Below are 26,497 nucleotides of genomic sequence, written 5' to 3'. Positions count from 1 at the left end.
TAACAGACCGAACATTTAGTGTCTCCCTCTCACACACCACCTCCTCACCTTGCCCCCTGTCTGTCGGTGTTCCCCAAGGCTCTGTCCTAGGACCCCTACTATTCTCCATCTATACCTTCGGCTTGGGACAGCTCATAGAATCCCACGGTTTGCAGTATCACCTCTATGCCGATGACATGCAGATCTACCTATCTGGACCTGACCTCGCCTCCTGACTGACTGAGATCTCACAATGTCTGTCTGCTATCTCAGCCTTCTTCTCTGCTCGCTTTCTCAAACTGAACATGGACAAAACAGAATTCATCATCTTTCCCTCATCTCACTCAACCCCTCCACCTGACCTATCCATCAATATCAACGGCTGCTCTCTTTCCCCAGTCCCGTACGCTCGTTGCCTTGGGGTGATCCTCGACTCTGCGCTCTCTTTAAAACCACATATCCAAGCCCTCGCCTCCTCCTGCCACCTCAAACTCAAAAAAATTTCCCGGATCCGCTCATTCCTCAACCACGAAACCACAAAAACACTAGTGCATGCTCTTATCTCCTGCCTCAACTACTGCAACCTCCTACTCTCTGGCCTCCCCTCTAGCACTCTGGCTCAGCTCCAGTCCATCCTACACTCTGCTGCCCGACTAATCCACCTGTCTCACCGCTATTCCCCAGCCTCCCCCCTATGCCAGGCCCTTCACTGGCTTCCTATCACCCAGAGGCTCCAATTCAAAACCCTAACCATGACATACAAAGCCATCCACAACCTGTCTCCTCCATACATCTGTGACATGGTCTCTAGGTACCTACCCGCACGCAACCTTCGATCATCTCAAGATCTCCTTCTCTACTCCCCCCTTATCTCTTCTTCCCACAACCGCATACAAGACTTCTCCCGTGCTTCCCCCATACTATGGAACTCCCTTCTGCAACACATCAGACTCTCACCATCAACGGAAACCTTCAAGAAGAACCTGAAGACTCACCTGCTCTGACAAGCCTATAGCCTGCAATGATCCTCGGTCTACTGAACCACAGCACGACCTGCTCTACCCTCTCCTACTGTATCCTCACCCATCCCTGCAGACTGTGAGCCCTCGCGGGCAGGGTCCCCTCTCCTTATGTACTTGTAAGACAGGGGACACACACATGTTTACTATACTTGTCTATATTTCCCCTTTTCACATGTAAAGCGCCATGGAATAAATGGCGCTATATAAATGCATAATAATAATAATAATAAATTATTATCTCGCCTCCAACAAATTGTACAGTTGATACAGTGCAGTCAGGCTGGTAAAGTTTGGGCATTTGTTCAAACCCATGGAAGTTACAATATACTGACCTTAGAACTCAGTAAGTAGAAGTTTAAAGAAATATAAGATGGTATCTTTACTTGGATTTTCATTTCTTGTATGCAAAACAAAAGTAGGAATATCATAGAAAACCACTAGAGGGCAATGTTGCTCTCCGGTTTCATATATTTACAGCTCACACATTTGTCTGGGCTAGAAGGTGTGAATTCATCAACTCTCCGAGACTACGCAAGAGAAAAATCTTTGTTGTCCGCTCATCTTGTTTTACGTGTCTCTGTTCATCCGCAGTTTCTTCACCAAATCATTTTTTAATAGGCCAAAATCTTATCAAATAAATTCTCAATGTTCTCCTGGGCATTAAGGCTACACAATACAGAATAACAATGGGAAATTGAGGAAGATGTTATAAAAAAAATATTTTACCACTTCTGCTTTGGAGTTTGTTAATCAAAAACCCTACAGGAAGGATATATAGCAGAACAGGAGATAGAAAAATGAGGAAATTGCCCTGAAGAGTATCATGAAGTCTTAAAAATCCCTTTAATGACAGATAAAAGCATGAGCTGCATGACGTATTGGATGGCACGGGGAAAGACCTATGCTACGAAGTCACTGTCAGGCATTTTATGTAACCATTACAGAATATCAACATCAAAGCAACTGGAAACTACATGCACCAAGTAGTGTCTGCCAAGGAAGCCTGATTATTATGTGGGCAGCGTGCACAGAAATGCACAAAACTGAAGAATTAATACTTTAGGGTGTGTGCACACGTTGCAGATTCTGCTGTGGAATTTTCAGCACAGATTTTGCTAAATCCACAGGTAAAATGACCTGCGTTTTACCTACAGATTTAGTGCAGATTGAGGGTGTGTGCACACGTTGCGGATTCTGCTGCAAATCACAGCGGATTTGGCGCTGCGGATCCACAGTACAGTACCTTTATTGTCAATGGAAAATCGCAGTGTACATGCTGCAGATTTTTCCGCGCGGATTTGCTGCGGTTTTAAATCCGCAGCATGTCACTTCTTTGTGCGGAATCCGCAGCGGTTTTACACCTGCTCCACTGTACAGGTGTCAAACCGCAGGGGAAAACCGCAGGCTAATCTGCAGATAATCCACTGCAAAATCCACCCAGAAAATTCTGCAGCAGAATCCGCAACGTGTGCACACACCCGTAGGCTATGTGCACACGGTGCGTATTCTGCTGCGGATCTGCAGCGGATTTGACCCTGCGGATTTGCAGCAGAACTGTATGTGATGTACAGTAGCATTAAGGGTGTGTGCATACGCTGCGGATTCTGCTGCGGATCCGCAGCGGTTTTGGCCCTGCGGAACCGCAGCAGTTTCTGCTGCGGTGTACAGTAGCATTATAACCTATGGAAAATAAAAACTGCAGTGCAGACAGTGCGTATTTTTCTGCACGGTTTTGCTGCGGTTTTCAATCCGCAGAAAGAAATGACATGTCAATTCTTTCTGCGGATTCCGCTGCGGTTTGCCATCTCCTCCATTGTAGAGATGATAAACCGCAGGGCAAAACTGCAGGGTAATCTGCAGACAAACCGCAAGTCTTCTGACCTGCAGATTTACCTGCGGATTTTACTAAATCCGCAGAGCATTCCGCAGCGTGTGCACACACCCTAAAGGCTATGGAAAACAAAATCCGCAGTGCACATGCTGCGGATTTTTCCACGCAGATTTGCTGCGGAATGAAAAATGCAGCATGTCACTTTTTTTGTGCGGTTTTGCTGCAGTTTTCCACCTGCTCCATTCTAGAAATCCACAGGTGGAAAACCGCAGGGGAAAACCGCACAAAACATGCAGTAAAACCGCACAAAAAATGCAGGTCATTTGACCTGCGGATTTAATAAAATCTGCACAGAAAATTCCACAGCAGAATACGCATCGCGTGCACATAGAGTTAGTGCGGATTTAGTGCAGATTTACTGCAGTTTTTGTGCGTATTTCCCCTGCAGTTTTACACCTGCGGATCTCTATAATGGAACAGGTTTAAAACTGCTGCAGAACTGCACAAAAGAAGTGACATGCTGCAGTTTTAAATCCCCACCAAATCTGCGTGGAAAAATCCGTAGCATGTGCACAGCGTTTTTTGTTTTACATAACCCTAAATGGTACTGTATATCACTTGCAGTTCTGCTGCAGTTCTGTAGGGACAAATCTGCTGCAGAACTGCAGAAGAATCCGCACCGTGTGCACATACCCTAATGCTACTGTATGTGCACACGTTGCGGATTCTGCTGCGGATCCGCAGCGTTTTTGGCTTTGCGGACCCGCAGCAGATTTAGCTGCGTTGTACAGTACCATTGTTTTCAATGGTAAAATGAAAAACGCTGTGCACATGCTGCGGATTTTTCCGCGCGGATTTGCTGCGGGTTCAAATCCGCAGCATGTCAATTCTTTGTGCGGAATCCGCAGCGGTTTCACACCTCCATTGTAGAGGTGTGAATCCGCAGGTAAACGGCAAGTCTTTTAACCTGCGGATTTACCTGCGGATTTTTCCAAATCCGCAGGACCTTTCACTACGTGTGCACATAGCCTAAAGTGTCTTTTTAAAACATCCATTAAAGAGTGAGAAACAATTGAATTCTTAATTAAAAATATATAGTTTAGGAAAATCAATGGTGAATCTACACTAATAATAAAGATGTAACCTCTGGAGCTTCCTACGAACAGCTTTCCTAGTGAGTCCAACAGATTTTAATCCCAATTCCAATTTGTTTAATACTTTATGATTCCGCTTGTTTTCCATGGTGCTTTACAATCCTATATATTTAATTTTTTTCAGTTCAACTATAAAACAGATAGGATTTGGATTTTGGGCATGCTGTCTCGGAAAGGGAGCATTTGGGTGGCTGTGAGGAGTGTAGAGGCTATGTGCACACGGTGCGGATTCTGCTGCGGATCCACAGCATTTCTGGCCCTGCGGGTCCGCAGCAGTTCCTGCTGCGTTGCACAGTACCATTGTTTGCAATGGTAAAACCAAAAACGCTGTGCACATGCTGCAGATTTTTTCGCGTGGATTTTCTGCGGGTTCAAATCTGCAGCATGCCAATTCTTTCTGCAGATTCCACTGCGGTTTCACACCTTCTCCATTGTAGAGGGGTGAAACTGCAGGGCTAAACTGCAGGCTAATCCGCAGGTAAATGGTTTTATATTCTTTTGCTTCTTGGTGTTTTGTATTGCCTCTGAAATAAAAATTATATATTTTCCATGGTGATCCCTACTTGAAATGTATGTCTTCTTTTGCCTTTAAATTTGTTATGTCTAATCCGCAGGTAAACCGCAGGTATTTTGACCTGAGATCTTACCTGCGGATTTTTACAAATTCGCATGGAAAAATCAGCAGGACCAAAATCTACGTGTGCACATAGCCTAAAACCTCCTGAGAATGATCGGTCCAGCCATGTATCTGCCCCTGTGTCCAACGCAAAAAAAAGTAGTATAACAAAAGTATAATAAGTAATAGTATAATAAAAATTGTGGTATAACATTGATGGGGCCTGTTTTCATGTGACAAGTACTTTAGGAAATCACATAAATGACAATTCCTTGAAGGATTTAGCAAATTTAAAAAAAAATCCTCTGGTATAACAGAACATCAAAAGCCAATCCATGTAAAGTCTTGACAGGGACAACTGAGCACAATATTTGAGTGTTTCCATTTTCGCTGTAGACATCAAAGGGATATTCCCATCTTCATAAATGGGTGTTGTTGGAAAGTGCTTTTAAATGTAAAAATTTTTTGCAATTTGCTGCTTATTAAAATATCCAGCCATTCTTGAGATGTTAAAGAAGAATTCCTACTAACATTTTTATTGATTAAATGAGTATAGATATTCTTGTAATGTACTGTGAGTTTATTAATATACTCAACTGACCCCTTCATCCGGTGTGTAACGCTGGTCTTCTGCTCTTCTGAATGATGTCACCGCTCTGCAGACTCCTCTAGGTGACCACTGCGCTCTGCGTGACCTGGAAGTGTTTTTTGTTATATAAGCCTTAGAAGCACGAGAAGGAGGTTTTATAGGCTTTCATTGGATGAGTGAATGTAGATTAAGTTGGCAGATCGCAATTGAGGTGACGTCACTGAGAAGAGCAGAAGACCGGCACTAGAGAGTGGCAGTAGGTTAGTATATTAATACATTCACACTACATTACATTACATGTAAATACACACACATTTAAACAATACAAATGATAGTGAGAGTGCTTCTTTAACACTTTTGCTTACAGCTCGTTGTCTTGGGGACCAAACGCTGCTACTAGACAGCAGAACATGCACAGAGCTTGCAAGCACTGTTTGGAAGCTGGATCGCTGGAGAGTGCTGTTACTGTCAGGAACACCGCACTGCACTTGCTCACTGAGCCAGTGCTCATGTCCTGAGTACAAAAACAGTGCTCAAAGATACCTGTGGAGCAGGGCAGCAGCGGTGACGATGCATGCTTCAGACTATCAGGACCTGAAGCACGTGACTGCTGGCGGCGTGACCTAAGCTCCACAGAGCTAGGAGCTGCAGGGAAACTCCTAGAAAAGTAACTAGGGGACAAGTTACCAAGGGGCATAGACAGAGACGTAAAACAGATCAAGCCGGGTCAAAGCGTGAGATAGCAGGACAGTAGCAAAGGGTTAGACAGAGCGAATAGTCAGGACATAGCAATAGATCAAAAAACCAGAACGGGCTATGGACGGTACAATAGGGACAAACTAACGTAGTAACAATAGCCAAGCCAGGAGGTCAGAACCAGAGAAGACAATAATACCAAAATGAGAGACAGAGACTGAGGGGACAGACCAGGTCATACACGGGAATCAAACAAGCAATGCAGTATCCCCGCACACCAGGCGGGTCAGACACACAGCCAGAATAACAGTATAGCTGACAGGGAATCCTAGTCTGGAGTGAGTATAAATAACCCACCCAGATCCAAAGAGAGGCCGGCAAAAGTTAACCCTGTGAGAACAGGACATTAACCATGTCCTAACCATGACAGTACCCCCCTCTTAATGGGGGGCCACTGGACCCCCAGGTTTCTCAGGGTATCTGGCATGAAAAGCCCGCACCAGTCGATCAGCGTGCACCGAACTGGCCGGAACCCATGATCAATCCTCAACGGAATATCCCTTCCAATGGATAAGGTACTGAAGTCTCCGGCGCACCCACCTTGAATCAATGATGCGCCCTACCTCGTACTCCAGTTGACCCTCTACCAACACTGGTGGAACCACAGATGAGGGATCTTCTCTAACTGTCCCTGCAGGTTTTAATAGGGACCTGTGGAAGACGTTAGATATTTTGAAGGCGGTGGGCAACTGTAACCTGTATGCCACCGGGTTGATCACCTCTACAATCTTGTATGGGCCAATAAATTTTGGGCCCAACTTCATAGAGGGTATTTTAAGTTTGATGTTACGGGTGGACAACCAGACTTTTTCCCCCACTGTTAACGCAGGACCCAACCCCCTCCTCCTGTCCGCAAAATGTTTATACTTCTTCTGGGCTTTGGAGATGTTCCCCTGCACCTCCCTCCAGAGGGTTTTTAACTGTTGTACCATCCCCTCGGCACCAGGGCAATCCAAATCCAGGAAAATTCCCCAAACTGCGGAACAAACCCATAATTGACCTGAAAGGGAGACATTCCCATAGACTGATTAATACGACAGTTGAATGCAAATTCTGCCATGGGCAATACCTCACACCAGTCTTCCTGTCTGGAGGAGACCAGGCATCTCAGAATCTGCTCCAACGACTGGTTGGTGCGTTCAGTCTGTCCATTGGTTTCCAGGTGATAGGCAGAGGAGAATGACAACATGACCCCCCAACTTCATACAAAACGCTCTCCAAAACCTGGCCACAAATTGCACACCCCTGTCCGACACCACATTCACGGACACTCCATGCAATCGAACAATGTGCTGTATAAACAAGAGGGCCAAGGTTTCAGCAGATGGTAACGCAGGTAATGGCACAAAGTGGGCCTGCTTAGAAAATCTATCAACCACTACCCATACCACTGAGTTGCCCTTGGAAGATAGAAGATTAGTGATAAAGTCCATGGACAGGTCTGTCCATGGTTTATCCGGAATTGGCAAAGGCACCAATTCCCCAGCCGGACCTGAGAGCTTTTAGAGCGCACGCACACCCCACAAGTATTTACAAACCTTTTCATATCAGTACCCATACAGGGCCAACAAAAACCCCTAGCTACTGCCCCCGGGTAGCTGCAATACCAGGGTGTGCACGTAACACAGAATCATGAAATTCTTGAAGGAGTGTGAGACGGGAATTGTTCGGGTACAAACAATTTACCTGGGGGTTTATTCCTGGGAGCTTGTGCTTCCAGAATCTCTCTCTGTAACTCAGAAGAGATTTCGGCTACAACCACTCCCGGTTGAAGAATGGAGGAAGGAGGTTCTGGAGGGGACACAGAATCAAAACTTCGGGAAAAGGCATTTGCCTTTACATTTTTAGACCCTGGTCGAAACGTGATGGTAAAATGAAATCGAGAAAAAAAAAGTGCCCACTGAGCCTGTCTGGGGGTCAATCTCTTAGCAGACTCGATATAGGCCAGGTTTTTATGATCAGTGATGACCGTAATGGGATGAGCGGCCCCCTCCAAAAAATGCCTCCATTCTTCGAAGGCCAATTTAACCGCTAACAATTCCCTGTTACCGACATCATAGTTTCTCTCAGCCGAAGAAAACGTCTTAGAGAAAAAGGCACAGGGTTTGAGGTTAGTCAGGGTAATGGGGCCCTGTGACAATACTGCCCCACCCCCACCTCCGAAGCATCGAGCTCGACGACAAAAGGTCTTGATGAATCGGGTTGTACCAACACAGGGGCTGTGGTAAAACACTTCTTTAATGTAAGGAAGGAATTTTTTGCAGCCACGGACCAATTTTTTACATCTGCCCCTTTAAGAGTGAGGTCCGTCAAGGGTTTCACCACCTGCGAGAACCCTTTAATGAACTTCCTATAATAATTAGCGAAGCCCAGAAATTGCTGCAACCCCTTCAGGTCATGAGGCTGCACCCAATCGGTAATGGCCTGAACCTTCCCTGGATCCATGCGGAATCCCTCCCTGGATACAATTACACCCAGAAAAGACAGTTCTTGCATAAAAAATGAGCACTTCTCTAGCTTAGCATACAAATGGTTCTCCCGGAGTCTCATAAGAACCGTACGTAAATGGTGTAAGCGTGACTGACTGTCCTCAGAGCATATCAAGATGTCATCCAAGTAGAGGACTACATAACGCCCAATCAAGTCAGAAAAAATAACATTAATGAAGTTCTGAAAAACAGCAGGAGCGTTAGTGAGGCCGAAGGGCATAACCAGGTTTTCAAACAGCCCCTCAGTTGTCAGGAACGCTGTTTTCCATTCGTCCCCCTCCTGGATCCTTATAAGGTTATAAGCTCCCCGTAGATCGAGCTTAGAAAACCATTTGGCCCCCGCGAGTTGGTTACATAGATCAGGAATCAACGGGAGAGGGTACGTGTTCTTAACAGTAATTTTGTTCAGTTTCCGAAAGTCGAGGCACGGTCGCAACCCACCATCTTTTCTCTTTACAAAGAAAAACCCCGCTGCCACGGGTGAGACCGAGGGCCGAATATGCCCCTTGCGAAGGCTCTCTTTGATGTACTCTTTCATAGCTTAGCGCTCAGGCCCGGACAAATTAAACAAACGAGCCTTGGGTAATTTGGCTCCAGGTACTAAATCGATAGCACAATCAAATGGTCTATGTGGTAGGAGCGCGTCAGCCTTGCTTTCGGAAAACACGTCTTCAAAGTCTCTCAGGTACTCCGGAATACCCTCCAGACGACACGGATACAGATCTTATTGGATTGACAAAAGGAACCGGGTTACAACACAGACCATTATCATTACATCCCCATCGGATGATCTCCCCCTTCACCCAATCAATGATAGGATTGTGGCGTTGCAACCAGGGCATCCCCATTACCAGTCCTGCAGGCAGATTATTCATAACGAAACAACTTAACTTTTCCACATGAGTGGAACCCATTTTCATAGAAAAAACTTCAGACATAAAGCAAATTCCATCCCGGGTAAGAGGGGATGAATCCATAGCCACAATTTTAACAGGGTCTTTTAACCTGACTGCCCCTATCTTATTAAGAGCCACAACTTGGACATCAATCAGATTAATGGAGGAACCACAGTCAACCAAGGCGGTGGTCATAACAGGACCGCCAGCAAGTTCCAATTCAACCTGCAGCACCATCTTTGTACATGAGAAAAAATGTACCTGGGAGTCTGGACAACCTCCTCGATTGTTGCCCAGACTCAGTCATTTCTCTGATGGTTTCTCTGAAGAAGGGCAGGAGGGGCAATTCCTTTTCCAATGTCCAGAGGCTCCACAGTAAAAGCATAGTAGGTTGTCTCTACGGTGCCTTCTCTCTTTCTCCTTAACAGAGACTGACCCAATCTCCATGGGCTCAGATACAGGTGCAGTGTCACACAATTTGGGGTACAAGGGAGACTCTTGTTGCATCATTCCTCTAGCACGAAGTCTCCAGTCCATACGGACCGCCTGCATCATGGCATCCTCCAGGGTATCAGGAGGATGTAATGCCAGAGCATCCTGCAGATGGTCAGACAGGCCCCTGCGGAACAACCCCCTCAGGGCGGCGTCGTTCCAGGATACTTCGGCGGTCCAACGTCTAAACTCTGAGCAGAACCATTCAGCAGAGTTCCGCCCCTGTGTCACACTCATTACCATATCCTCTGCCAGACGCACTCTATCAGGCTCATCATAAATGAGCCCCAGAGCCTCAAAGAACAAATTCACAGAAATACGTTCAGGAGCAGAGGAAGAGAGAGAAAGCCCATGCCTGTGGAGCCCCCCGTAGTAGGGAAATGACAACCCCCACCCTCTGGAACTCATCCCCGGAGGAGCGGGGCCTCAGAGAAAAAAAAAAAAAGCTTGCATCCTTCTCTGAACGACCTGAACTCCCTTTTATTCCCTGAGAAAGGGTCTCTAAATCTGACCGGAGATTTGGGGGATGCCAATGACACATCTCTATCCCCAGCACTAGGAGCCTCTGCAGCAACAGCCCCCTGCACAGTATCCACCAACTGTTGCTGGGTATGGGCCATCGTGCGCTGTTCCACATTAAGTTTGTGGAACATTTGGGTCAGGTGCTTGACCTGATCAGCCAAAGCTTGTATGGGATCCATGAAGATAACACACTTTTATTTATTTTTTTTTCCTTCAGAGGAAAAAAACTGAAATGGTCAGCTATAATGTCAGGAACACCGCACTGCACTTGCTCACTGAGCCAGTGCGTGTGTCCTGAGTACAAAAACAGTGCTCAAAGATACCTGTGGAGCAGGGCAGCAGCGGTGACGATGCATGCTTCAGACTATCAGGACCTGAAGCACGTGACTGCTGGGGGTGTGACCTAAGCTCCACAGAGCTAGGAGCTACAGGGAAACTCCTAGAAAAGTAACTACGGGAGAAGTTACCAAGGGGCATAGACAGAGACGTAAAACAGATCAAGCCGGGTCAAAGCGCGAGATAGCAGGACAGTACCAAAGGGTTAGACAGAACGAATAGTCAGGACGTAGCAATAGATCAGAAAACCAGAACGGGCAATGGACGGTAAAATAGGGACTAACTGTAACGGAGTAACAATAGCCAAGCCAGGAGGTCAGAACCAGAGAAGACAATAATACCAAAACGAGAGACAGAGAACTGAGTGAGGGGACAGACCGGGTCATACATGGGAATCAAACAAGCAATGCAGTATCCACGCACACCAGGGGGGTCAGACACACAGCCAGATTAACAGTATAGCTGACAGGGAATCCTAGTCTGGAGTGAGTATAAATACCCCACCCAGATCCAAAGAGAGGCCGGCAACAGTTAACCCTGTGAGAACAGGACATTAACCATGTCCTAACCATGACAGTTACTTCCTGGCCAGCTTCAGTCCACTGCTTACAAGCTAGACAGCAGTGGTAGTCGGTTTCATAATGGACGGTCTCATTGGCAACTGGCTAGCAGCAGCAGAAAAAAGTGTTACTATCTTAAGAATGGCTGCACATTTCAATAAGCAGTATATTTTACTATTCGACAATATCTATCTATGAAGATGAATCAAGAAAAAAGGGCAGCACTACCAAAATAATACAGCAGGTGCAAAACCTATTCAGCAGTGTCCAAACAGCCAAAATGACAAAAGGAAAAAATAGGCAGCACTCAAATTAAATGTGAAAAAAGTGGATACTTTACTGATCCTCAGATGCCATCTGAGGATCAGTAAAATATCCACTTTTCTCACATTTAATTTGAGTGCTGCCTATTTTTTTTCCTTTTATCTATGAAGATGGGAACAACCTTTTAAAACGTTATCTAAATTTCTTGCCACTGCAGTGATGAGTACTGTGGGGAATGTTCTAATAATTGATAGGGGTCACAAAATTTGGGGCCTCAATTATCTGAAATATATCACGTAGGGATAGGAAAGAGTTAGTTGAGGGAATAATGTGACTTGTTACAATTCTGCTCTGATCCAGACATTGTACACTCTTGCACTAAGTGTAAACATTAATATAGAAATCACAGCTAAGGTGAATTGCAACTATATTATAGTAATCAGTTAGCATAATCATGTGATCAGTTGAGTCACAGTCATTGTCACGGTTACTCCACATGCGTTAGATTTGTCACAGAAACGTTTGCGATTTTCTCAATCATCTGGACGGAGCTTGCAAAACTCCATGTTGTAACCACCAAAACAAACCCATGTGGATGAATGTAATTGAATCACAGAAATTTCTGTAACAAATCTGCCACTTGTGAATTCATCTCCAGGGTAATTTCACACGTTGCTCATCATCTGCCACTTGTGAATTCATCTCTAGGGTAATTTCACATATTGCTCATCATCTGCTACTTGTGAATTCATCTCTAGGGTAATTTCACACATTACTCATCATCTGCCACTTGTGAATTAATCTCTAGGGTAAATTCACACGTTGCTCATCATCTGCCACTTGTGAAATCATCTCTAGGGTAATTTCACATGTTGCTCATCATCTGCCACTTGTGAATTCATCGCTAGGGTAATTTCACACGTTGCTCATCATCTGCCACTTGTGAATTCATCTCTAGGGCAATTTCACACGTTGCTCATCATCTGCCACTTGTGAATTCATCTCTAGGGTAATTTCACACGTTGCTCATCATCTGCCACTTGTGAATTCATCTCTAGGGTAATTTCACACGTTACTCATCATCTGCCACTTGTGAATTCATCTCTAGGGTAATTTCACATGTTGCTCATCATCTGCCACTTGTGAATTCACTTCTAGCTGAGTTTTGCAGTTTCAGTCTTTTTTTTTGTCGCATAAAAATTTGTAGCCACATATTGTCTGTAAGGCAAGTGGAAAATATGAAATGAACCACGAATAGTTTGCGTGCCGTTTTCTCACACTTCTGGTGTAGTTCTGGTATATTTTTTGGTCTTTGTCTTTCCAAAAGCAGCATGCTCTAGGTGTAGTCCTTTTTTCTCTTGTTTCCCTAATAGGCTTCTTTATAGAAAAACATGCATGAAGACACATTTGTGTATAGAAAAAACTAAAGTCGCAAAGCTTATAAAAAATACATGTAAATCTTGGATGAAGCCAGAACAGACAGAGCACAAAGAAAAAAACAAACAAGTGTTGAGACCTTAGGGTATTTTCACACAACATCGTTGTCTGGCGGGTCTGTCTATATAAAACAATTTGCTTTTTATATGTTCAGGCTTTAAGGTGTATTTTAACCACTTCAGGTTTCCAAAGATGACAAGTGGAAAAGAAGTGACTCGATCATTCTTCAGGCTGCCTTCAACTTGAAAGATGATCCATACTACAAGGACTTGAATAAAAAGTCTGGAAAGTCTGTGTGTACAAAAGATGCCCCCAAAACACTTGGAAAATACTTTAAAAATCGCTTTCAGACAAAATGTTGAAAAAGTACTCAGAAAACGAGCAAAGCACACTAAAAAAATATGCTTCAGGTTAGCATAACACCGCAGAAAAGGAGAGGTTATCTTCACCTGAAAAAGATGTGTGCATATACCATAGGTTACTTGAAATGCAGCAGGTTGTGTGAAGATATTTCTGTGCCTCTCCCATTTATGTGAATGAAACTTGCATAAAATCATATGCTTGCCGCCAGAACAACTCTATTCAGTTGAACAAAACTGATCTTCAACTACAGGAACATTTATTAAATTTATTCAGAAATGTCTTGAAATCCACTTTAAATTCTCTCATGGTGATCTAAGGCCGGTTTCACATTAGCGCATTTTCAGCGCGCGCACGGCCGGGGGTAGCTCCGCCCCCGAGCCGGCTCTCTGCCCGGCGTGCCCGCCCCTTGCTTGTAGCGCCGCCTACTAGCGGACAGCGGCGCCTGCGATCGGCGCACCCTATCTTTAGCATAGGGTGCGCAGATCGTGCGCAGGCCGTGCGCTAGTTGCGCTTTGACCTGTGCTGCGCACTTTTCACGGTGCGCCGTGCGCGCCAAAATCAAACTTTTCGGATTTTGGCGCGCACGGCGCACCGTCAAAAGTGCGCAGCACAGTTCAAAGCGCAACTAGCGCACGGCCTGCGCACGATCTGCGCACCCTATGCTAAAGATAGGGTGCGCCGATCGCAGGCGCCGCTGTCCGCTAGTAGGCGGCGCTACAAGCAAGGGGCGGGCACGCCGGGCAGAGAGCCGGATCGGGGGCGGAGCTACCCCCGGCCGTGCGCGCGCTGAAAATGCGCTAATGTGAAACTGGCCTAAGCATGTGTTTGTATATTCGAAATCCAATCATGGACATAAATGGCAAAAAGGTTAACAAAATAATTTTCTGCACAAAACCACAATGAAAATAACGTGACCGAGCCAGTTTTGACCTTAATAATCGGGCCAAATTTTACCATTCTGACCACTGTCACTTTATGTGGTAATAACTCAGGAACGCTTCAACGGATCGCACAAATTCTAAGTTTATTTTTTCATGACATATTGTACTTCATGATACTTATAAAATTTCTTCATTATGACTTGCGTTTATTTGGGTAAAAAACAGAAAATTGGCACAAATTTAGAAAATTTAGCAATTTTCAAACTTTTAATTCTGATGTCCTTAAATCAGAGAGTTATGTATAAATAATACTTCCCACATGTCTACTTTACATCAGCACAATTTTGGCAACATAATTTTTCTTGTTATGAAGTTATAAGGGTTAAAAGCTGAACAGCGATTTCTCATTTTTCCATCAAAATTTTCAAAACCATTTTTTTGGGACCCCATAACATTTGACGTGACTTTGAGGGGTCTATATGAAAACACCCAAAAATGACACCATTCTAAAAACTGCACCCCTCAAGGTGATCAAAACCACAGTCAAGAAGTTTGATAACCCTTCAGGTGCTTCACATGAATTAAATCAATGTTTTTAATCAGTTTTGGCTTTTTGTACATCAATAAAATATTGAATATTTTCACGGTGGTCCCTATATCTGTGCATGCTTCTTTCCTTTCGACAAGTATCTATTTGTTTTGACATACTACAGTGGAACACACAGGTATGACCAGATACGGACTGGGACTGAAATTCAGGCTTGGCATTTAAAATCACACAGGCCCATTCTGTCCCCGTCCCCAAGCACCAGATGGGGATAAATTACTAATATTACCCTGGACTGAAGAAAGCAAGATTTACTACAAGACCAATATTTCTAATGATGCCCATGGCCTGCCGGGGTAAGTGACAGAGTCAGCGACTTTGTGCTCCATCACAACTCTTAACAGTATGGGTGTCTTGAGAACACTGATTCTGTTAACAATGTAGCGGACAAGGAAGCCCACGACCAGACAGGACCTTCTGGCATTTGCCAGAATTTCCAGATGGTCAGTCCGGCCCTGGGTATGACACAGAGTTTTATAACATTAGGTTGTCATATTGAATATGTCATCATTAGTGTTGAAAGCAAGTGTTCGTTACTCCAGTTTGCATCTGATATGCACCGAATATTGCGGGTGCTCAAGTGACATGCTCGAGTCACCGCCCCACATGATTCACGGCTGTTAGACACAAAGAAAAACCATGCGGGTATCCGCGAAAGTCCATGCACATCATAGCACCCGACTCAAACTCGAATAGCTTGCCAACACTGGCTGCCATATCATCGTTTGTTTTTTTTTTTGACTTTTGAAAAAACCCAGTTATAACTCCAAGCCTAACCGATACGATAACATTAAAAATTTCTGTGTTCTTGAAAAAAAGAAGGTATTTTTATGGGCTCGCTCACACCAGAATATAAATTAGACGACTGCTAGGCGATATTTTATCGGATAGCGCTCAGTTATTCAATGCGGCAGTGCTGATACCTGATTTTTTTCACCAGCATAATCTGCCAGTGACAAAAATCACAGCATGTTGAAAATTCACTTTGAAATCAGATGCCACTCACTCATTCAAGTCTATGGGTGCGTTGAAAATATCAAACTGCACTCAAATGACATTTCCATGTTCTCAAAGAATGGAGAAGACTGAGAAATTTTGTTCTCCATCTTCTTAAAGTATGCTCCGATTCTCTCATTTGAAATAATCAGATCAAATAATACTGACACTTGGATCAAGCTCTGATCAGTGTTTGATCAGAGTGTCATAAGCATAATCTACCGATTCTCTTGCATGAGAGAATCTACAGTCATGTGAGTGGGCCCTAATAAGAAGTAAATTGCTACGTTGTATAGTGTTACAAACAATTACCAATTTTAGGCCTGTTTCACACTTGCTTTTTTTTGCAGCGCGTTTTTCCCGCAAAAAAACGCATTGAAAAACGCATACAAAAGCATACAACTGCTGCGTTTTTTTCAAGCATTTTTATGAGCATGCATGAAAAAAACGCAGCGTTTTTATGCGTTTGTATGCGTTTTTAGTGCGTTTTTACCGCGTTTGCGTTTTTTTCCAACATTAGGTGGCCCCTCACACTAACCCAAACCATGACTTTACTAACCCTAACCCTGACCCTAACCCTAACCCTTAACCAAACCATACTTAACCCTAACCCTGACCCTAACCCTTAACCAAACCATACTTAACCCTAACCCAAACCCTAACTAACCTTAACCCTAACCCTAACCCTGACCCTAACCCTTAACCAAACCATACTTAACCCTAACCCTGACCCTAACCCTTAACCAAACCATACTTAACCCTAACCCTAACCCTAACCCTTAACCAAACCATACTTAACCCTAACCCTGACCCTAACCCTGACCCTAACCCTAACCCTTAACCAAACCATACTTAACCCTAACCCTGACCCTAACCCTAACCCTAACCCTGACCCTAACCCTTAACCAAACCATACTTAACCCTAACCCTGACCCTAACCCTGACCCTAACCCTTAACCAAACCATACTTAACCCTAACCCTGACCCTAACCCTAACCCTGACCCTAACAATAACCCTAAACCCCCTTAACTAACCCTAACTCTAACCCAAACCCCTAAATTCCATGGTTAACAAAAAAAACCGCATGTGCAAAAAAACGCATACATAAGCATGCCAATGCGCACATATGCGCACCCATAGACTTATATTGGGTGTCTTGCTGTAAAAAAACGCATTGCGCGCGCATGCGTTTTTTTGAGGCAAATCGGACGCACAAAAAATGCAACAAGTTGCATTTTGTGCGCCCGAGCGCATACCGCAAAAAAACGCATGCGCGGTAAAACGCATACAAACGCATGTGTATGCGCACATAAGCGCATCCCATGCAAAGTATAGGAAAAAAAACGCATGCGCTATTTAGCGCTAAATTACCGCGAAAAAAAACGCAAATGTGAAACCAGCCTAACTCATTCAAGAATTTGACAACAACCCTTTACATTACTTTAAAACTATATTTGTTTTCTATGACAACCCTGACAATTCAGCAATCAGACTTCTATCGGGGCTCTTAGCGTTAGGATTTTACTCTACATAAAACATGAAGTAAACACTGTTCATCTTTTCATTAACATTTCTGCAATTCTGGTACACTAGCAATCTAACAGAGATATATGAGATCATTTAAGAAAGCCATTTCTCACAGAGAGGGTTCTTAATTGCAAGTCTATAGGACTGCAGTGGAGAGAACATTTTATGGTATTAACAAAGATAGACAGCTCACGCCGTTTAAGGTGAATGCCTGCTGAGATACCCTAAAGTGTACACAGAGGCAGGTCAACAATAAGTAGTTGCAACAAAATATTGAGCTCAATCAATTCAAGTGTAAATTATCATAAGCCACCTAAAGAGGATTTACAGTAATCATACTTGACTACTCGACTGGTAATTCAGGACAAATCCCAGATTCCCAGAAGAGCAGGCAAGTCTTCTGTTCAACATGTCCTAACTCCAAACAATTGATCAATTCCTTCATGTCAGGGTATTGTGTACAACAACTTGAAGTGAAGGGTATTGCATGCCATTGGAGCAAGAACTAGTAAATAACTCTGGTCTGAGGTCTATAAACACACTGAGATTTGCTGTGTGGTCTTAAAACGTACTGAAATCTGGTCTGAAGTCTAAAACACACTGAGATCTGTTGTGTGGTCGAAAAACACACTTCAATCTTGTCACAGGGATACCAGAAGAGAGAGAGGTCAGAAGATTGCAGCATCTGGTCTTATGAACTCCTGCACTGATTAGAACTGCTTCACCATCTTCTTAAACAGTGCAGATTTTTTTCCTTGCTGGCAGTGAAAAAGTTAATCAGTTCAGTTGATCTCCTGGAGCTCTCCAACCTGAATTTTCTCAGCTGTCCAGTGTTGACCAATCCCCTCTAGTATATATGCACTCCACTGGCACTTTGGAATTGCCAGTGACAGTTCTTACTACCTGGTTAGGGGTTGGCAGTAAGATTCGTGTCTGAAATAGGAGAGTTGTTCAGGAGATTGTTGCGTTAAGATTGTTTTTGTGTTCATCCTCATCCTCTCCTATTTGGTTTCACCTTCCTAAACCTTTGCTGTGTACCACTCTGTTTGCTGAGAGAATTTTGTATGATTGTAGTTTTCATTTATCCCTGTATGTCTTCCCTTGTTTGTCTGGTTATTGTTAACCTATATACTTAGGTCTCACACCTCGCTGGGTGGGGGACAGAACAGATAATGGTTAATATAGGAGCATAACAAGGCACGTAACCTCGGCGTCTTCACCTTCAGGAGTAATCTGGAGTAAAGGGATAGTGTCACGGGTTTACAGCATGAGAGAGGAGCCAAAAGACTGCAGCGTCTGATTTCTCCTACTCCTGCACTGATTAGAAGCATTTCACCGTCATATTAAACTGTATAAATTTCTTTTAGCAGTATAGGAGTTAATCTGCTCAGTTAAAAGCTCTTGGAAGCTTACCTACATTAAGGCTCAGCTGAGCACTGTTAGCCACTCCCATCTCCTATAGAAACCAGGCCCTGACTAGCATTCAAAACACACTAATCCAGATTTTGTTTTAAACTTTGCCTCCAATTACAATTTTAGTTCAACGGAAAAAAAATTGTCTTATCTTTAAAGTTGGTGTGTCGCGACTCTTTTGTCAGTAGTCCCAGGACCAAGGGCTCCATCCCTGTCCCTAACGCTAGGGGCGCCATAGTTTGCCCTGTTCTCTGGATTACTTATAATGGTGAAGATACCAGGGACACGTACCTTGCCTTAGCTCCTGAAACCGTCCTCAGTCTGTACCCTTCCCCCTCCCAGGTAAGTAATGTATCGTAATACACCAACCATTCTAACAAGGCAATACTAAATGGGGTAACGAAAAATACTAAACACACAAATATACTCACATATATAACAGAGGAATGCACCTGGAAGTGGAGGATGGGGTTAGACCAAATTCGGAGAAGAAAGGGAATTATCACACACTCAAATCCTAGCAACAGTCACAGATAAAGCCACAAACCGCCTTCTCCTTTAATAACCAACAACAACCTCCAGCCATGCAGCAGAAGCAAACTGACAATGAGTGCTAGCTAGGGCTCAGATTATATAGGAGATGGGAGTGGCTAACAGTGCACAGCTGAGAGCCTTAATGCAGGAAAGCTTCCAGGAGCTCTCAACTGAGCAGATTAACCCCTGCACGGTTAAAATAAATTTACATAGTTTAATATGAAGATGAATTGCTTTTGATCAGTGCAGGAGTAGGAGAAATCAGACGCTGCAGTCTTCTGGTTCCTCTCTGTCACAGTAAACCCGAGACAGATACACTAGGGCATCCCTAGTTTGAGGGATTTGTAGGCACACTCAGTCCCTAGTCACTACGTGACAAATCTGGTCTGAGTTCTAAAAACACGCTGTCATGTAGTCTGAGGTCTAAAAACACACAGATCTGGTCTGTGGTATAAAAACATATTGCAATCTGGTATGAGGTCTAAAAACACACAGAGTTCTAGGTTTTGAATTTATTCTACACTCGTAAATATACTTAATATGTACCATATTTATCACTTTTCTCTGCAAGGACAAACCACCATGTGACACCACCATTATTAGATCCAAATAGTGACCTATCTGTCGAATACTAGGAAACTAGGATCAACGCACACAAAGTGCAAATCACAAGACAATACACTAGTGATAATTGAGTATACTCGTTGCTCGGGTTTCTGGGGTGATCTCAGAGTATTTTGGTGTGCTCGGAGATTTAGTTTCTGTTGACGCAGCTGCATGATTTGTGGCTGCTGGACAGACTGAATACATGTGTAAAATGCCTGTTAGGGGATCCCCACATGTATTGAGGCTGTCTAGCAGCCGCAAATCATGCAGCTGCGTCGACAGAAACTAAATCTCCGAGCATGCCAAAATACTCGGAGGACACCCGAGCATGCTCGAGGAAACCCAAGCAACAATGCTACTTGCTCATCACTACAATACACCATTACATATAATATGATATGGTTTACACTGTCTTTCATGTGAGCAATATATACGTAATCCTGGAAAACCCCTAACTTCATGTGGAATATTTTCCACCCAAAATGAAAACAGATGTCAAAGCAAGTGAAATTATTTTAACACAGCAGTGTACCTCTTGACCTGTTTGGGGAACTATCAGTTTGTGTCTAATGGTCTTATTATTTAGCCATTTGCTCACCAGCTGTGTATCCATTTTTTTCATGTGGTAAATAAGCCTTATATTATCCATTCTAATTTCCTATCCACGTAAGCTTATCCTTAGAGCTAATAAGTCATAAAAATACAACAAACTGTGCATTTTATGTTATTTATTTATTTTTTATTTATTATGTTTCAACAAACAAGTTCAGGTTCTGATACAATAATGGGGCCCATATAGGTAGTGGTTTTGCGCCATAACGGCCCAAGAACCACACGGTCAAAACAAATGTGCTTTTACTGTGAACTGACATATTTTGAACTTTTGGGCAGACAGGGGACCTGAATGCCTTGTATAAATGAGGCAGTTGAAATTCATGTATTTCACCTGTGGTTGAGGCCAAAAGGGTAATTTGTGGTAAAATCACATGAGTTTTTTGCTATGTGGTTTCTAGCCAAGTAGCAAAGGTTGCTACTAATTATGTGCAAGTATACTTGTAGCTCGAGTTTTCCCGAGCATGCTCCAGTGTCCTCCAAGTATTTTACCGTATATACTCGTGTATAAGCCGACCCGTGTATAATCCGACCCCCCTAATTTTGCCACAAAAAACTAGGAAAACTTATTGACTCTCGTATAAGCCAAGGGTTAATGGTGGTCCAAGAAGATACTCCATAGATAAAACCCCCCATATGCTGCTGCACAAGGGTTAATGCTGGCCCAAGAAGATGCTCCATAAATACCCCCCATATGCTGCTGCACAAGGGTTAATGCTGCCCCATAAGATTCTCCATAAATAGCTCCCATAATATGCTGCTGTACAAGGGTTAATGCTGCCCCATAAATACCCCCATATGCTGCTCCACAAGGGTTAATGCTGCCTCATAAGATGCTCCATAAATAACCCCCATATGCTGCTGCATAAGGGTTAATGCTGCCCCATAAGATGCTCCATAAATACCCCCCATAATATGCTGCTGCACAAGGGTTAATGCTGCCCCATAAATACCCCCCATATGATGCTCCACAAGGGTAAATGCTGCCCCATAAGATGCTCCATGAATACCCCCCATATGTTGCTGCACAAGGGTTAATGTTGCCCCATAAGATGCTCCATAAATACCCCCCATAATATGCTGCTGCACAAGGGTTAATGCTGCCCCATAAGATGCTCCACAAATACCCCTTATTTGCTGCTGCTGCTACAATAAAAAAATGACATACTCACCTCTCCGTCACTGGGGGCTAGGTGCCGGTGTCCTGAGCCCCTGGCAGTGGCGATATTCACCTGTCCCCGTTCCAAGCCGTGCACCGCTGTGTCTCCCGGATCTCTGCATTGACAGCAGAGGGCGCACACTGACTAAGTCATCACGCCCTCTGCTGTCACAGCAGGAGGACCTGGAGACACAGCGGTGCGCGGCTTGGAACGGGGACAGGTGAATATCACTCTGCCTCCGTCATACTCACCCCTCCTAGCGCAAGTTCTTCTCTGCAGCGGCAGCCCCTGCTTCTCCCTCTGCCATCTGCTTCCTGCATTCAGCTGGTCACGTGGTACCGCTCATTAAATATGCGCATATTCATGAGTTTAATGAGCGGTACCACGCGACAGCTGAATGCAGGAAGCAAACGGCAGAGGGAGACGCAGGGGCTGCAGAGAAGTGCCAGGAGAGGCGAGTATGGTCTTTGACACCCCCGCTCCCCTGCCCACCCCCCCGATATATGACTCGCGTATAACCCGAGAGGGGGACTTTCAGCCCAAAAAAATGGGCTGAAAATCTCGGCTTATACACGAGTATATACGGTAGTTTGTGTCGAAGCAGCTGTATGATTTAAGACTGCTAGACAGCCTGAATACATGTGGAGATTCCCTAACAAACAGGCATTCCTCACATGTATTCAGCCTGTCCAGCAGCCGCAAATCGTGCAGCTGCGTGGACACAAACTAAATCTCCGAGATCATCAAAATATTTGGAGGGCACCCAAGCAACGAGTATACTCGCTCATCACTAGTTGCTACATGTGCAATCACACTAGTATGACACAGTCATGAGTAGGGCAAAGGGGCGTATCTAGGGGGGGCAGCCGGGGCAGTTGCCCCGGGCGCAGCCAGCAGGGGGCGCAGTTGGTCCGCCTAATGCAGCAGTCCTCAGTGTCCTCCCTGGCGGCTGCGTTCTGCCGCCCCCCGGCCTGAGAGTCGGCAGTTCTCTGTGTCAGCTGTCAAGCTGACAACTGGCGCAGAGAAGGTGTGCGTGCCGGCTCCCAGGGAACAAATGTACTGGCCTCTATACGCCATTACAATTGAAGCTCTGACCGCCGGGCCAGAGCGACGTCAGCAGCGTGATCAGGTCATGTGATCATGCTGCTGACGTCACTCCCCGGTGCCCAGAGCGAACGTTGATGCTCCACTGTGGAGCTGAAGACACTGAAGATGGGAGGTGTTAATGTGGGGAAGGGGGCTAATGAGTGGGGGAGTTAATGTGTGGAGGGGGTTAAAGTGTGGAGGGGGTTAATGAGTGGGGATGGGGGTTAATGTGTGGGGGCTTAATGAGTGGGGATGGGGGATACTTAATGTGTGGGGGGATTTGGAGTGGGGATGGGGTTAATGTGTGGGGGGATTTGAAGTGGGGGGTACATAATGTGTGGAGGGATTTGGGAGTAGGAATGGGGGTTATTGAGTGGTGTTGGGGGGTTATTTAATGTGGGGGGGGATTTAGAGTGGGGATGGGGGGTTATTTAATGTGTGGGGGGATTTGGAGTGGGGATGGGGGGTTATTTAATGTGTGTGGGGATTTGGAGTGGGGATGGGGGGTTATTTAATGTGTGTGAGGGATTTGGAGTGGGGATGGGGTATTTAATGTGTGTGGGGATTTGGAGTGGGGATGGTGGGTTATTTTATGTGTGTGAGGGATTTGGAGTGGGGATGGGGGGTTATTTTATGTGTGTGAGGGATTTGGAGTGGGGATGGGGGGTTATTTAATGTGTGGGGGGATTTGGAGTGGGGATGGGGGGTTATTTAATGTTTGTGAGGGATTTGGAGTGGGGATGGGGGGTTATTTAATGTGTGGGGGGATGGGGGTTATTTAATGTGTGGGGGGATGGGGGGTGATTTAATGTGTGTGAGGGATTTGGAGTGGGGATGGGGGGTTATTTAATGTGTGTGAGGGATGGGGATTTGGAGTGGGGATGGGGGATTTAATGTGTGTGGGGAGATTTGAGGACACAAAACAGAGTATGTATGAGGAAACAGTATGGGGGATGGGTGCAGACAGTATGGGGAGTGAACAGGTTAATGTATGTGGACACAGTATGGCAAGTGAGGGTGATGGGATGTGTGCAGACACAGTATGGGGAGTCTGGGGTATGGGTGAGCAGACAGTATAGAGTGAGGAGGTAAATATATGAGGAGACAGTATGGTGAACAGAGGGGATGTTAGAGGAGACAGTATGAGGAGGGAGTGGAATAGTGTGAGGTGACAGTATATTGCAGACATTTTTATTTAGGAGCATTATAATGACACTTCTATCTTTAAGGGGATCATGTGGAGATTTGCTGCAGAAGACTGGAGAAGATGGACGTCTGCAGAGACGGCTGTGGATGAGAAAACTCATCATGGGGTCTGGACAAGAAGAAGAAGAGGAGACCGACTCCAGAGAGGACGTCATCTATAAGGTACCTGGATGTAAATATTATTTGTGATACTGACTAATTCTCATGTTTTTATTTGTCAGGAACATTAAAGGGGTTGTCCAGGTTTGTGCTGAGTCTGCAGTCATTCTATGTGACTGCAGACTTCTGAATTCTCACAGTGCTCACTGAACGCTGTCAGGATTCTCTTGTGCCGGTAATTTACATACATGCGGTCACATGCTGACTAGACATGTGTGGCCTCACTCAATGAAAATGAACAGAGCGAGGCCGGGCACGTCTAGTTGGAATGTGGCCAGAAGTATACAAATCACATACTTGTGCTGACATGACTGTATATCAGCAAGGGAGAATCCTAAAAGTGTGCAGTGCATTAGTTGTGAGAATTCAGAAGCCTGCAATGTCAGGATTCAGCTCAGCATGTTCCAGTGTCATCACATAGACACTTCACTCATATGCGATTTTCATAGTTATGGTCCTGTGGCAACGAGCTTCTCTTCCTGCTTTCAGTTTTTTACTGAACATTGAGAGGATTAGGGAGAGCAGCTCGTGGGTACATGGCTAAGTGTGCAAGTCTCATATGTACTTGGGGGGGGGGGGGGGCGTCGAACCAAATTCTTACCCCGGGTGCCAGAAAGCCTAGATACGCCTCTGGTAGGGCATACAATTTAGCAAGGTCAATCCCACCAAATCATAGCTTGAGGTTGGAAATTAGCTTTAATTTATTAAATGGTCTGTATGTATAATCATAGCATCAAGAGTTTAAAAAGCAGGTAAAAGTAGACATGCCAAGATTTAGGGGATCCTTATATACTCATATCATGGGAAACCCAAACCAATTGCTTATTTATCTGATGATGACTCAAGAAATAAAAGCTCCTATGGGTTTTACTTAAAATGACAGATGGACATTACCAAACAATATTACCCTCAAGAGCTTTAGTAGTAAATGGAGCAAAACAGTAAATAATCTTTGTGCACTGTATTATCTAAGACAGATTATTTGTTGCATAATTAAAAAAAATTGTGAAATAAAACCTGAGACATGTGGTACTCACAGAAATTTTTGGTCGAAATATCCCAGAAATGTGATTTTTTATATTTTCCAGAGTGTGATTGATACCACTCTCCCGGTCCTATAACAAAATAAAACAATATAAAGAAATATTAATTTCTTCGTATGTAGACAAATAAAAGTGATGGCACTCAACTGTATTCTCAATCCTTCATTATTGATACATCACATCAATCTTTCTATTTGCAGGAGATGGAGCTAACGCCCAAAGACGACCTCCGTTTCGCGTATCACACACTTTCTACAGCGAGGCCCATAGAAGTGCGTAGAATGCAGTATGGCCATCACCACTTGGCGCCAGCTCTTTCTCCTGCAAATAGAAAATACTACTGTAATCCACTGTGAAGTGTCAATGAAAGAAGATTAAAAAGACTGCCGAGTGCCATCACTTTTTGTGTCTACCTATGAACTGCATTATCAAATGTGAATACCCAAGATTGAGCATGACATGTCTTGGGTGGATACTCATCACTTCTTGATGGCAACTCATTGAATTATATATACGCTTATACTGTTCTGGCAGGGCCAATGGATGATATTGTAATTCTGCAACATCAATTATATTGAATACATTCACATTTTGATGCATATCTGCAGAAATTGTGCCGTCTGCACTGTACTGGGTATACATGAGGATTAGCAACCCTAATGCTGATCCTGCTGTCAGCCAGTGCCGGTGTTCCAGTTATGGCCACCACTGTCTATACATAGAGCAGTGACTGAAAGGGCGCCAGCACCTCCACTATAACTGAACACTGGAAAGAGTAATAAAGTTAATTTCCTGTCGGCAGCGGGACTCTAAATAGGTGCGCCGGGCATGTTCAGAATGCTACTAACATGCAGTTTAACCCCATATCTGCAGCTTAATAGCATTTTTTTCTCACAATAGCTTCCCTTTAACGTGCGACTCCGGCGCCGCACGATTTTTTTTATTTCAGCGCTGAAGAAGTGACACTAATGTAAATTTTTTGACCCAAGTAAAATATTTACCGGCTGTTTCAGGATTTCCCCGCACCGCTTACGTCCTACGCAACCATCTTGTGACCACAACTTTTGAATGACCAGAAGTGAGAGGTAACGGTCCCAAGCTCTCAATGTGAGTCTATGAGAGGCTGGTTCCGGCCTCGTTCAGGCTCTCATAGCCTTACATTGAGCTGTGACTTCCGACTTCTGGCACTCCCAGCAAACACTGCAGTGATCCATCAGGTCACAAAATGCTGGAGACCGACCGGAGCGGTGCAGATAACAGAAGAAGATGGCTGGTAAGTATGATACTAGGTGCAGGTAACTTAGATTAGTGGCACCAATCCAGGGCTAAAGCTGGAGTGGCACGAAGTCAATAGGAAGTT

General features: G+C 44.5%; 1 protein-coding gene across 2 annotated transcripts in view; it reads right to left on the bottom strand.

Annotated features, from left to right (window-relative positions):
- Positions 1 to 26,497, bottom strand: part of FES (FES proto-oncogene, tyrosine kinase) — a 222,580-nt gene that overhangs the window by 57,592 nt on the left and 138,491 nt on the right. For both annotated transcript variants that reach the window (XM_073568625.1, XM_073568626.1), the window contains exon 10: positions 25,132 to 25,209. In XM_073568625.1, the coding sequence (XP_073424726.1) occupies positions 25,132 to 25,209 (78 nt within the window). The remainder of the gene's footprint in view (positions 1 to 25,131; positions 25,210 to 26,497) is intronic.

The sequence above is a fragment of the Dendrobates tinctorius genome, unplaced genomic scaffold (assembly GCF_039654945.1).
Source record: "Dendrobates tinctorius isolate UK_male_01 unplaced genomic scaffold, ASM3965494v1 ptg000022l, whole genome shotgun sequence".
Classification (NCBI taxonomy): Eukaryota; Metazoa; Chordata; class Amphibia; order Anura; family Dendrobatidae; genus Dendrobates; species Dendrobates tinctorius.
The sequence above is the reverse complement of the archived record's forward strand: the minus strand, read 5'-3'. Positions and strand labels throughout refer to the sequence as shown.